Source organism: Bradysia coprophila, unplaced genomic scaffold (genome assembly GCF_014529535.1).
Source record: "Bradysia coprophila strain Holo2 unplaced genomic scaffold, BU_Bcop_v1 contig_138, whole genome shotgun sequence".
NCBI classification, from domain to species: Eukaryota; Metazoa; Arthropoda; class Insecta; order Diptera; family Sciaridae; genus Bradysia; species Bradysia coprophila.
In genome coordinates this window covers 1,248,626-1,261,480 of record NW_023503409.1, presented here as the reverse complement: position 1 = coordinate 1,261,480, position 12,855 = coordinate 1,248,626, and the positions used below count along the sequence as shown (strand labels likewise).

Genomic DNA, 12,855 nt, shown 5'->3' with positions numbered 1-12,855 from the left:
GTAAGTACGGCTGCTTTTTTAGATATTTTTTTTTGTACTTTTTATTTCCATTCATCGGCTCGACTTTCAATCGATATTCAACCGTATACATTCACTCGTCCACATGACTGACATTTGGCTTAATAAATGTTTTCTAAATGTATTCTGAAAAATGATCTTGGTAAACTTGAATGTAAGTATCCTTCTCCTGTTGGGTCATCTGTGCAATTAATTCGTCGTTGATCTCATCGATCGAATGTGGTCTTCCGGCAACCATGACTGTTGGCGAATCGTCGTCTGAATCTGACTCCATGATATCAATGTCAGCTGGAATAAAAAAAAAACAATTTTCAATTAGAATCTAACCTCGGAACAGGACATCCAGTTCAGAATAACATTCAAAAAATTATTCGACGTACGTATCTCTGTGTTATCGATTTCATTTTCATCGTCACTCGAATCGCTGGAATTGCCACCACCCAGCCCTTTGACTGCTGCATTCGATCGAATTCCTTGCTGCTTTTCATGTTGCAGCAACACAGACATAATGTCCTCATTTTCTTTTCGATTTCTCGTCGTTGATGTTGAATTTGTCCCACTGCTTTGGGTGGAAGACTGTGCGGCCTTTTCCAATATTGAGTCTGCACTATCCATCGTAGCGGTATCATTTGTAATGACCGTACTTTCAGTCATCCAAACTGGACGGTCTTTTTGTTTAACTGCATCTGGAATATCCGAACCGCCAATGGTGACGTCGACGCGGGCTTCTTCCACAGCAAAACCTTGATTTCTGGTCGCTTCACCGGACCATGGTTCGTTGGGTAGACGAGACGTTTGCTTATTGAGTCTGGAAAACAAAACATTGTCAGGACATTTCTTTGGTCGGCCTGTACGTTTGGTTTAGATCCATACCCTCGTATCGAATCTAAATCCGTTGGTTCCGGTTCGAGGCATTCCGGTGACAATTTTATATCTTCAACTTCTCGAAGCAAATCGTAAAGTGGTTGAAGCTGTTCATTGAATTTAGCTAATAATAAACGAGAGTCCTTTTTCGGTAGCGCCGACATGTCTTCTTCAACCGTGCTCCCACAGAATGTGCAATGAAATTCACCCGTTTGAAAATCGAACAATTGATCGGCCTGCAAAGTAGAACAAAAATGTTTGATTTCACTTGCCTGTTTGGATTACCATTGTGAAAATGCCTTACCTCCAAATCGGTGAATGTTTTATTGCAATTGGGACACTTGAAACTAGCTCGACTGGTGGCGTCCCGTTCCTCAGTTTCCATTCGCTTTCGCATCAGATCCAATTTGTATTTGACAACATTGACGAATGTTTTGTAATTTATGAAGTAATAGTTGACTTTGGCAGCTTTACCATCCGGTCCGGTTTCCATTTTCAATCGAATTTGAAGAAATTTATCCGTTTTAAGTATGGAGATCCGAGAGCGCAACTGTTTTCGTTCGAATTTCAGCAGCTCGCAAATATCGTCCTCTTTCATACCTGTTGGTAAAAGCCGCTTGTTACTACAGCTATGCTACACTAAATCGAATGTTTGACTTACAAGGATTTCTAACTAGCATATCAACGATGAGGGCATCTTCAATCGTATAGAACCCTCTAACAACCAATCGGGCCAATTGTTTTAGGCTACTCGGTATTTCCGTCAGTAACCGCTGTTGGTCACGCTGCTCTTTACGATCACTCATTGTGTTTGTTTTTAATTAATTGTCGGAATCAGAACAAAACTTTAATAATTTCCTTATATCACCAACATATTCACTAGCGACATGCCTTAGTAAACAAGTCGAACTTTGGATGACTTTAGTTGAGCTGGTGAAATCTTCGATAAGTATTCCGGTTAATTGTTACAACTCAACAATATATCAACAACTAAAATCATGCAAACTCTTCTTCTTTTTTCTATTATGACAGTTCGATTGAAATGAGAACGTATGGTCAGGTTCAGAAGATTTGAGAAATTGCCGAATATAGCAGTACCATAGAGTTACACTCGAGAGGTGGCATGGTGGCGCTGTCATTATTTGAACATGTCTGGTTTCCCAATTTTTGTGGTTTCCTTTGATCGACAGCGCCACCATGCCGTGCAACTCTATGAGCAGTATCAATGCCGCACCAGAAAATACGTTTTGTGTTTTAGACGATGATGCTCTCGATCGAACCTGATAGAAATATTTTATCAAATAGGTCGTGGATTGAATAGTAGGCATATTATTGTTATTTTTAACAATATGAACAGCATTTGGGACTATACTCTACCTTGAGTTTTTGTATGGAAATTTACTTACAGAGCTGGTTTTTCACAATATATTGTTTAAAGAATCTCCTTATCCGGTCTTTCAATCATCAAAATAATATTGAAACCATCGATTTATGATGACGAGAAGGTACATGCATCTCCAACTGTTGTGATAGGGTTACGATTACTAACGACTTTAACGGCGATTTTTTTTCGTTAAACCACGTTTGACTAAGTTTAAGGTGGATGTGATTTGGGCGTAAAATCGAGTGGAAAGTTCATAGATTTTGTTTTTGTAAAAAATTTAAATATGAGAATATTTTGAGAATGCCCGATATACGAGTTTCTTATTTTTCGTGTTTCTGCTGATATGTGACAAAAAAACCAATCCGCCCTTCCTTATTAAGTATACTATAGCAAATTGTCCGAACGAGCCTTCTAGCTGTTTCTGAAACAGTGTTTCAGGCTCGAGCAGCTTGAAAATTCCTTGTAAACGTTAACAGAGTAACACAATAACAGAGTCGCTTTCAGATAAACCTCTCCACCCTTCCCACTGACACTTAGGATGGGTGGGGTAACAATTGTTTTAACAATTTAAAATTTTTGAACTGATTTCGTGAGGCACTAGTGGTTTCACATAAAGTCGCTGAAAATTCAAAATGAAACGCTCAACAACCAAATCAAAGGCAGTGTTGTATTTTGTCAACTCGATTTATTTTCATATAAGAATGCGTTGAAATTAATTTTTTAGTTTATTGGTCCATCGATTCATCGAAAATTCAAATTCTGAAACGCAGTTATGACGTGAATTGTAACACACTCGATATATAATAAGTGGATTTTCCACAACCTGTGTTAAAACCAACTAAATTAAACAAAACTCAAAGAAGGATCAAATTGTGGAATTTCGTAAGAGATAAAAAAACGACAAATCGCATAGAACAAATGGTTGCGAAAAATTGCAAGGTTTTGAACCTTGAAAAATTGTACCAAGGTTCTGAAAGAACAGGTTTATACACTTTCGAGTACTCGAAAGTTTCTAAAACTTTTTAAGACGATTTCAACTTAACAGTTTTTTTTCAAGTTGACTTTTTGCACAATATCTAATGAGTGCATTTAACAAATTTGATGGCACCATCCTTCGTGAGTTCTTTAACTTGTTGTTTCAGAACCTTGCCTTGCACTACTTTTTCTTGACAGGGGATGACTTCTGCGGCGGCTCTTCGGTTTGCTTTTTTCACAATTCCTCTCGGTAACATAACCTGCAATTTTCAGAAATATTTGTTTAAAACACAGCCTAATCAATCCACACCATAATTATTTAAGAATCACCGTAAATGTGATTTTCAATTACTTTTTTTCTTGTAAATGTCGATTTGCTACCGCAAATTTATCATGAGTAAGTAGTATATTTAACAAAAATAAAATTGAAATCGACTCCTATTCCTACTTCACATAATTGGGGACATAACCCACTCCCAGTTGAGGCTGTCTTAGAAGGGTAACTCGTTGCTTTAAATTTTTTGCCATCTTTTTCATTCTTAACATATTCGTTCACTCTTTTTGTCTCCACTTGCGCATGTATACTAAGTACTCCAGTACAACAGAAACAGAAATATGTTAAAATTAACTCTCATTTTTCTACATGAAGTGTTAACACATTCTACAACACATTCCGAATCCAGCTACCTGAATGTCCTCTTTCACAAAAAAAAACGACAGTCGAAAGTAACAACATTGTGGAATCCCGTAGCAGTACCTGCACAACGAAACATCGCATGAAACACAATCTCTCTATCTCATTTATTCCACTCAACCTTCTCTCTCCCGCACATTCTACCTCCTTCCCTCCATTCACTTCCACCAAGACAAAGCATGTCTTAGTCATACACTGACAATTTCTAACCTTTATTTCAACTCTAGTCCCGAATCTTCTGACCTAAGGTGGTACAAGGAATCACACTTTTTGAAATTCAAATCCAGATAAAAGTAGCTGTGCAAAACCTTAAAATTATTTAAAAAAAATTCTGAAAAACCTTTTAGTACTACAGATATTTTTTACATCTTTCTGCAGACGAGGCTTACGACTACCACAACCTATCTGAGGCTTTAGTTAAAGAAATCATGCAGCGTCCGTTGAAGAATGCACAAAGGAAGGAAATTCTTAAAATAATAAGCATCGTTCGCGTTGGACGAGATGAAGATGATGGTTCCACAACGGATAGCTCAGGTCGTGGCTCACCTTCGGAAGAAGAGGATGTCATGCAGGACGGTAAAGCGAATCTCTGCGAAATCGTAAAAGGTGGTCTAAAACTAATTCGCACCAAAACTATGGTCGAACAAACGTTGTCAGTCCGGCAAATCACAAGAGAACTTAATCTAACAAAAAACTTTTTGAAAAGATTTGCAATTTAATGTAATAAAAACTGTCCAAGCAATTGATTACTAACTATTTATTCATAATCCATTCACAGCTACTTTCGATATCCATCGATCAACACTAGCCGTTGTTTTGTCGACTGTTGACGTCTCCAAGTTTCCCAGAGATAGGTTTAAATGCGTCATCGTCAGATTGTTTTGAATGGATAATTCGCAGGTCTTTTTCACGGCACATTTACTTCCAGTTATCTGAACAGTTCGAAATCTTTTGACGTTTTGCTTGCATTCTTTCTGTCTCGGTACTGGCTATTGCACGGCTCTTCAGATACTCGTTGCCGAAACACATTCCTTTTGACTATGACGCTCTTGCCGATCACATATGGATGCATCAATTTGCATGCCATCAAGTGGCAATTCAAAGATTGGCCCACCAAAATGTCATCTGTAAAAATTGCTCAACGTCTTCCTGAACTTGCTCTAGTGTCTTGGTTACATTTGTCATCATCTCTGCTGTAATGCCAGAGTACGGTGTCAAGTAGTTTAGAATTTTGTCCTTCGGCAGTACCAGTGTTTCATAAATGCTTTCGTACTTCTCGTCGGCAATGGATATCGGAGTAACTTCGTTACAGCAGACGCTTGTGTAACACATTTCACAATCCAAACCAAACATGGGACTTGATGGTGTCACTGTCACATATTCACTTTTGGTCATAACAAAATCTTTGAAATGATTTGCCAGTTCACCTTGCAAGGGCATAGGATATGCTTCATCAACCAGTTGCAGTGCTGAGAACAGAAAAATTTCTTGACCGACCTCCACTGGCTTTCCTTTGAATCCTGAATGTCCGAACTGTTGGGAAATACAGAATTATCGAGTGGTTGAACTTCATCCCTTGCAGCCTCCACGCTTCCGAATTGCTTATTCAACTCTTGTCGCTGTTTGAATGTAAGCGGTAATGACGACAATGCAGATAGTAAACCTTGCGAGTTCGTTGACATTACAACTTCAAATTTGTTGAGAAAAGTACAATGTTGTTGCTTTTCTCTATGACACACCAACGGAATAATAAACGAGAGTCCTTTTTCGGTAGCGCCGATATGTCTTCTTCAACCGTGCTCCCACAGAATGTGCAATGAAATTCACCCGTTTGAAAATCGAATTGATCGGCCTGCAAAGTAGAACAAAAATGTTTGATTTCACTTGCCTGTTTGGATTACCATTGTGAAAATGCCTTACCTACAAATCGGTGAATGTTTTATTGCAATTGGGACACTTGAAACTAGCTCGACTGGTGGCGTCCCGTTCTTCAGTTTCCATTCGCTTTCGCATCAGATCCAATTTGTATTTGACAACATTGACGAATGTTTTGTAATTTATGAAGTAATAGTTTACTTTGGCAGCTTTACCATCCGGTCCAGTTTCCATTTTCACCGAATTTGAAGAAATTTATCCGTTTCAAATATGAAGATCTGAGCGCGCAACTGTTTTCGTTCGAATTTCAGCAGCTCGCAAACATCGTCCTCTTTCATACCTGTTGGTAAGGGCCGTTATTACATCTATGCTACACTAAATCGAATGTGTTGACTTACAAGGATTTCTAACTAGCATATCAACCATATCAACGATGAGGGCATCTTCAATCGTATAGAACCCTCTAACAACCAATCAGGCCAATCGGGCTACTCGGTATTTCCGTCAGTAACTGCTGTTGGTCACGCTGCTCTTTACGATCACTCATTGTGTTTGTTTTTAATTAATTGTCGGAATCAGAACAAGACTTTAATAATTTCCTTATATCACCAACATATTCACTAGCGACATGCCTTAGTAAACAAGTCGAACTTTGGATTACTTTAGTTGAGCTGGTGAAATCTCCGATAAGTATTCCGGTTAATTGTTACAACTCAACAATATATCAACAACTAAAATCGTACAAAACTCTTCTTTTTGTATATTATGACAGTTCAGTTGAAATGAGATCGTATGGTCCACACTGTCACCGCTGTCATTGAAAATTAAAATATATTCGAAAAATTGTCAATTATATCAGTACCCAGGCCGCACTAGAAAATTATGTTTATGTTATACTACAGTTTCTGTATGGAAATTTACCAACAGCCGGTTTCTTACAATATATTGTTTAAAATAGTATATTACGTCCGTGGGTTCAAATTTTCATTTTAACGAGTTGGGACGTGATAGCCCGACCCCAAGGGGAAAATCTTCGTCAGAATATAAATTTGGGCTCACGTATACATACTGCGCTTTACGTGATTAGACAATGTAAATGCAAATTTCATATGAGCAAAGCGCCATTTACATTGCCTTAACACATAATTCATCTTATTATTTCAGCATAAACTACTTTGAAACGTTCAGTTTCATTGCAACATAAATTTTAGCACTGTAGATAAATTCTCCACAGAGAGACGATAGTATGTCGATATATTATCATCTCTCTGATTCTCCATATAAAAAGCGGATCAATCCATTACCATAGGTCTGTTCCAAGGCCAAACGAATAGATCAGTGTCAAATAGCGGTACTTCTCTCTAAAATAGTGTCAAATAAGTTGTCAATTTCACAAAGCTAACCTCAAACAATGACAATGAATTTTTTTTAATATTGTGGTTAGCTTTGTGAAAATGACAGCTTATTTGACGTCTCAAACGACATTGACAATGGTCTATTGTCAAGTTTCATATGTGGATGAAATCGTGTTCGTTCGGCCAGTCAAATTTCGTGTTTACAGTTATACTATTGTTCACATTTTTATCGAAATTTCAAGCGTTCTGTCGGTGATAAACGGCTCAATTTGTATGGGGAAATTACGTTTTTTGCGATTTATTCATTTGATATTGTAAATAAAACGAAACAAATGACTAATAATTAAGTAGCAATGAATATTCAATTCAATTCAATTCAACGTTTTTTATCACAGGACAAAAAGGAAAAACCTTGTACAAATATCCTTACGATTAAATTCACACTATAAAACTCTCTCTATCAACACAACGGAAAGAAAAAGACAAATTAAAACGAGAAACATTAAAAACACAAAACTACTTCAATGCGGCAATAAATGAGAAAATAATAACATAAATGAACAAAAAACTTACTCCAAGGTGCTACCAGACACTACGTCCAAGAACGTTTAACATACGTCATAATGTCACAACCTAACAATCCTTCAACGTGATCCCGAGTACTGTCGTAGCGCCTCAATCCATACACAAAACGCACACAGGCACTAAAAGCTCCCTCCAACGACCGAGCATCAGCGGCCGACAAATTTGTCGAATAAACCGAGTCACAATACGTAAAGGCCGGCAGTATAAGAGATTTAAGACGTTAACTTGGAATGAGTCAAATCCTGACATTTTTCTAAATGCTAAATGACATTTCTTCCAAGTGAGGGTCTTCAGCATCATCCGAATCTTACAAGAGAAAACATGGCCTTGATGCCAGAGACTACGAAGTCTAGCAAATACCCTGGAACAGATCAAGCGCACCTGGTCTCTGAATGTCAGTCTTTTGTCCATGACAAGTCCTAGGTTAAGAACCTTGTCTGCATATGGAACGACTACACTACCTAGCAGGACAGGAGGGAACAAATTCGACGACAAGAATCTAGAATCCTCGAATACAATGGCTTGGGACTTATTGGCATTTAGCTTCAAAGATATCTTAACTTTTTCAAGCAAAATTTTGCGTTAATTGAAAATGTTTGATCAAAATATTAGGAAAAATCGTATTTTCTTCATGCAAAAACTGCTTTTTATCATCAAGTGTCGGTAATGAAGTGAAGTCGATTTAAAAGAAAATCCACAATCTGTGTTAAAACCAACAAAATTCGGAATTGCGGGATTTTGTAAAAGATAAGAAAAACAATAAATCACTCAGAACAAATGGTTGCCAAAAATCGGACCTTCCTTACAATACTTTCTCTCGACAGGGGATGACTTTTGCGGCGGCTCTTCGGTTTGTTCTTTTCACAATAAGTAACATAACCTGCAATTGTCATAAAAATTTGTTGAGAACACAGCCCAATCCAATCCGCACATTATTCTCTCAGAAAGGACTTGTATTTTTGCTGAAAAGATCAGTGATAATCATGGTAAGTGAAAATCGTTGTATAGACAACAAAATGGTTATAATTTTAACGCTTCATTAACGATCAGGATGTATTAGCGCGTCCAGCAGAGGAATTCGATAATGATTCTTTGGTCGAGGAAATGTGGGCAATGAAGGCATTCGAGCATGCCGAAGTTTATTTCAACGTTAGTATACCCAACAAACAATCTAATTCGGTCGCAAAATAAATTTTCTAATTATTTTTTCATCAGCTTCTGTGCAGTGTCGATCCGAGAGGCCTGCGATTAACACCGTACGACGACGAAATTTACACTACATTCAGACAAGACTTCCCACACATGGATGTCAAATGCATCGATGAAAATGAAATCAAAAGCGCCGAAGGGAAGGTAAAATGGCGATCGTTCATCGAGAAATTCAACAAGTTGGACGATTACAGTTTTGGGTCGTTGATTCGAACCGATGCAAGTCGAGAATTCGGACCGGACAATTCGATTTTGGTGATTCGAATACAGTTTTGGGCTATTGAAATAAGCCGAAATCGTGAAGGTCTAAACGACTACATTCGTGAAAAGCATCGCAAAGAGAAGGGTAGTAGTAGCAGCGACACTAAGAAAGAATAGAAAATAAAATTTGGATTTTTTTTGTATAATTTTCCGTTGGTTTCTCTTGTTTCCAAATTTTGCGATACAAAAATTTAATTTTTCGGTTTATTTCCTCTAATTAACAGCAGTGGCCATCATGTCCTTGATGTGTATGGTCGTGTGCACTCTTAGCTCGTTGTCCAAAAGACATTTCAAATTTTTCCGGATCCAGTTCCTTAGCAATTTCGGTCAAGTCACGTCTCATAGAGTATGCGTCTTCACCGTCTGCGTAATACTTGGGTTCAATTTCCAATATTTTGAAACCCAACGAATTCGTGTAGAGGTTCAACGCAGCACGATTACTTTTTCGTACATGCAACGACACATGCTGCGCCTCGAAACATTCGACCATAGCCTGCGATGCCTGATTCATTAGCTTCTGTGCCAGTCCAAGACGTCGATATGATCGTTTCACCGCCAACGATGTAATGTGGCCATGACGCAGTTCGTCGTTCGGTTCCGGTTCTTCCATTTTAGCCAAAACGTAGCCAACAATATTCCCTTTGTCATCTTCGGCGACATAGCTCAATTGTGGCCAGGTTAAACCATGATAAAAGTAGTACTTCATTTGATAGTTTTCCGGCAGACACAACAAATTGCAATGCTGCATATTCATTAAATCTTCCGGCTTTGCGCAGCGAATATTCATTTTGTTTTGTTCTAGTTCTGTTTCCTAATATTAGTCTCGTCGCACCTTCTTTGGTTTATTCAATTTATTTGCTTGTTCCTCGCTTCGATGTGTCGAACTGTCATTCCTTAGACCCAACAGTTCACGAACTAAACGGAATCGTGACAAAAACAGCTTCCAGACCAAGTACCAACCTGAAAAGAATGGTTTGTGTGAGACATAACCTCACTTTCCAGCACACAATCTTTCGAAAGCGAAAAGGCTGTGTTGGCCCTCAAATACAATTAAATGCAGAAAAAATTCACTCAAATACCTAAACAAACAACCAAAACGACAATAAATAGTGCTGATATCAAAGAAATAGCAGCCAAAAATACTTCTTGCACATTCATTTGAGAATCAACGTAAACCAAGATACGACTATTTTGGTTTGCTATTTAATTTAGCAAATGTGTAAGTGATGTGGGAATGAATTGCACATAACAGTAAAACAAAAAACGTTGGAAAAACTACTAAAATTTGGGTTTTTTCAACAATACGAAGAAGAAAAATAACACAAATCACTACCTTTGCTCAAGAATAATCCATTCGTGATATTCTCATTGGTTTTTGACAGAACCACAATGACGTACACTGTTGACATCTAATTTTCCGTAAGAGGACGTACAAGAGCGCCGGGACTGTGACAGCTCATTGTTAAAATGTCGAACACAATTTTCGAAGTAATACTTCACGTGAAGTTAGCTGATGTTCGGAATATCAAAATGTCAAGTTGTCAATTAAATCAAAAATTTATTTTGTTGTGCTATCGGCCGAAATTAGATACTGACCATGAAACTTTGAAAGAACGAGATAATTTGTGGACAGTAATTAAAATCTTTGCCAAATTTTGAGAAAACTGTGTGATAAAAATAAAACAACCGTCGGTCGTCAAAAAACAAAATGAAAAAATGTAATCAGAAATAGTGAAACCACTTGGAAACTAAAGCCTACAAACTATTGCTAATAATAAAGGAATCGGACAAAAGACATCCAAATTTGATTCAGTTGTATTCAACATCAACTCTCTAACGAATTGCTTTGAGATGGCTTCTAATTCGAATGAAAAGAAAACTGTGTGAAACATGTTGTGGTTTCTGCACTTTAAGGATGGACTCGATGATCATACTTAACTCACCTGAATCAGCGACATCAGCGATTACTAAACAGACGTCATGTCGCAGGTTTGACATCTTATTATACCTCTTTACGGGCACGTGTAATTTGTATATTCAAATTTCTGTGACCTTCATGTATTGATGACCGAGCCAGTGTAAAAGCAAAAGTCTCAAAACTCGAAATACGTGGTCTCATGGTCTAAAAATACATGGAGCTTGATACCGTGTGACTACGTATTTCGATCTTTTGAGACTTTCATCTTCACCAAGACGAGAGAGAATTGCCAGATAATATTATCAGTGGAATAGTCTTGCTTCAATTACAGACTTCGAAGTTGTATTACTGCCTAATCGTCAATACATTGTTGATACACCAAATCATGAAACTAATTCGACCACATCAGCTCAAATGACACCGATGATACCGAATGGCCAGACGTGGTGGTCAATGGCAACGCCACACATTTTCAGAATAAGTTCGTCGATCATCAGGATTTATCTTTTGAATCGAATCGAACCTTTTTGCATCATATAATTTGCTATAAAAGGGCTCGTACGCCAGTGTTCATCATTTAATTTTGCAGTAGCTACCGTCCGGAAAGGTTCTGTAGAACAGATTCGATATTTTCTTTGCATTTAGTCTTTTAAACAGCGGATTAAGTTCTTCAATTCAATTTTTATTTCCAATTAACCGAATAATAATCGAATCATTTCTACAATTTTGGTTTAATTGTTTTTTATCCGGTTCGATTAGTTCTAAGTTTAGTTTAGTGCAATGTAATTAACATGTTAAAGTTGTATTGGCTGATCACGAATTAAATTTATCGGTGTACTTCCCGATTCCACGTTTCTTAATTCGGTGCTCAAAAGCAAGCTTTTGAATGGCATTGGGCATTGCGGGCAAGGTGTCAATCTTTCCTGATAATATTTGGTTAATGTTGTTGCAGAATGAAAGTAGAGCTTGATCAACTGCAAAGTTCTTAACTTTTCGGACAATCACATCGACATGATCAAAACACCCAATGACATGAACATCCAATCCTTCCACACTACTGAGAAGTTTCTTCTTAATTGAATCTTGCGAGCAAATGTCGACAATAGTTTTGCTTAAATGCTTAAGCAACTTTTCTACACTCATCAGTGCAGCATCTTGGTCCATTAAGTCAATATTCTCCTTACAATCGTTGCATGTCAGTGTTTTCAATACTTTCTGGCAGATCCTGCTGCCGTCATTTGAAATACGTGTCAGTTGGTCCAGATCAACATTAGTGTTCGGAAACTGAGAATTTAAACTGTCGTCAGCTTCGTTCATAACATCTGAAGAACCGATTTCATTTTCGCCTTCCGGATCGAAGTATATAAGTGAATCAACATCAACATCAACATCATATGTTGATGCCATCGAGTCATGACAGCCTGATAGCACAGGCTCGGGGTACGACAAGTAAATGGCATCGCTTGGCTGTTCCCGGCACACAGAAATAAATTCGTGAATATTTGTTAGAATTGCTGTGGAATCGTCGGGCTGACAATTTGTTTTCAGTGAGTTAGTTCCTGTTATATTGTTGATTATCATCGTTGTATAGCCAGTGCGGTACTGGTTCGCCGTCGTTTTATTACTTGAGTTGCAGGACTTAACACAACCAAAGAAGTTTTCGAGTCCGTCTTGAGTCGTATTTCTAAAAACGTAGGAAAGAACATGTTTTCAGGAA

At 37.8% G+C, this 12,855-nt stretch overlaps 3 protein-coding genes and 2 long non-coding RNA genes across 6 annotated transcripts; 2 read left to right on the top strand and 3 right to left on the bottom strand.

The window, feature by feature from the left end:
- Positions 1–29: 29 nt before the first annotated feature.
- On the bottom strand, positions 30–1,895 carry LOC119073318 (general transcription factor IIE subunit 1). Its single transcript, XM_037178708.1, has 5 exons — positions 1,544–1,895; positions 1,187–1,482; positions 892–1,118; positions 399–826; positions 30–306 (listed from the first exon to the last, which is right to left on the bottom strand). Exons 1-5 carry the CDS (start codon positions 1,686–1,688, stop codon positions 134–136), a joined length of 1,269 nt encoding a protein of 422 aa, XP_037034603.1. The 5' UTR covers positions 1,689–1,895; the 3' UTR covers positions 30–133.
- A 1,551-nt stretch (positions 1,896–3,446) lies between these two features.
- On the top strand, positions 3,447–4,681 carry LOC119073315. The gene is made up of 2 exons (XR_005087028.1): positions 3,447–3,638; positions 4,314–4,681. It is a non-coding gene; the product is annotated as an uncharacterized LOC119073315 (long non-coding RNA).
- A 176-nt stretch (positions 4,682–4,857) lies between these two features.
- Positions 4,858–6,595, bottom strand: LOC119073316. The gene is made up of 3 exons (XR_005087029.1): positions 6,209–6,595; positions 5,856–6,150; positions 4,858–5,787 (listed from the first exon to the last, which is right to left on the bottom strand). It is a non-coding gene; the product is annotated as an uncharacterized LOC119073316 (long non-coding RNA).
- A 2,005-nt stretch (positions 6,596–8,600) lies between these two features.
- LOC119073313 (protein PBDC1) lies at positions 8,601–9,366 on the top strand. Its single transcript, XM_037178701.1, has 3 exons — positions 8,601–8,736; positions 8,801–8,899; positions 8,966–9,366. Exons 1-3 carry the CDS (start codon positions 8,734–8,736, stop codon positions 9,335–9,337), a joined length of 474 nt encoding a protein of 157 aa, XP_037034596.1. The 5' UTR covers positions 8,601–8,733; the 3' UTR covers positions 9,338–9,366.
- On the bottom strand, positions 9,344–10,621 carry LOC119073314 (N-alpha-acetyltransferase 10). Of its 2 annotated transcripts, none has more exons than XM_037178702.1 (2): positions 10,300–10,621; positions 9,344–10,180 (listed from the first exon to the last, which is right to left on the bottom strand). In XM_037178702.1, the coding sequence occupies exon 2, from the start codon at positions 10,005–10,007 to the stop codon at positions 9,438–9,440; it is 570 nt and encodes a 189-aa protein (XP_037034597.1). In that variant the 5' UTR covers positions 10,008–10,180; positions 10,300–10,621; the 3' UTR covers positions 9,344–9,437. The 2 variants fall into 2 exon arrangements, with proteins under 2 accessions (XP_037034597.1, XP_037034598.1); XM_037178703.1 differs by having other exon boundaries at positions 10,554–10,608.
- Positions 10,622–12,855: the final 2,234 nt, after the last annotated feature.

Bases quoted from the DNA above. Each gene is read 5' to 3' on its own strand.
- LOC119073318 (XM_037178708.1), bottom strand. From the start codon at position 1,688: ATGAGTGATCGTAAAGAGCAGCGTGACCAACAGCGGTTACTGACGGAA. The intron at 1,483-1,543 runs GTAAGTCAAACA...TTTTACCAACAG, and splicing joins TATGCTAGTTAGAAATCCTT to GTATGAAAGAGGACGATATT. The intron at 1,119-1,186 runs GTAAGGCATTTT...TCTACTTTGCAG, and splicing joins AAACATTCACCGATTTGGAG to GCCGATCAATTGTTCGATTT.
- LOC119073313 (XM_037178701.1), top strand. The intron at 8,900-8,965 runs GTTAGTATACCC...TTTTTTCATCAG, and splicing joins ATGCCGAAGTTTATTTCAAC to CTTCTGTGCAGTGTCGATCC.
- LOC119073314 (XM_037178702.1), bottom strand. From the start codon at position 10,007: ATGAATATTCGCTGCGCAAAGCCGGAAGATTTAATGAATATGCAGCAT.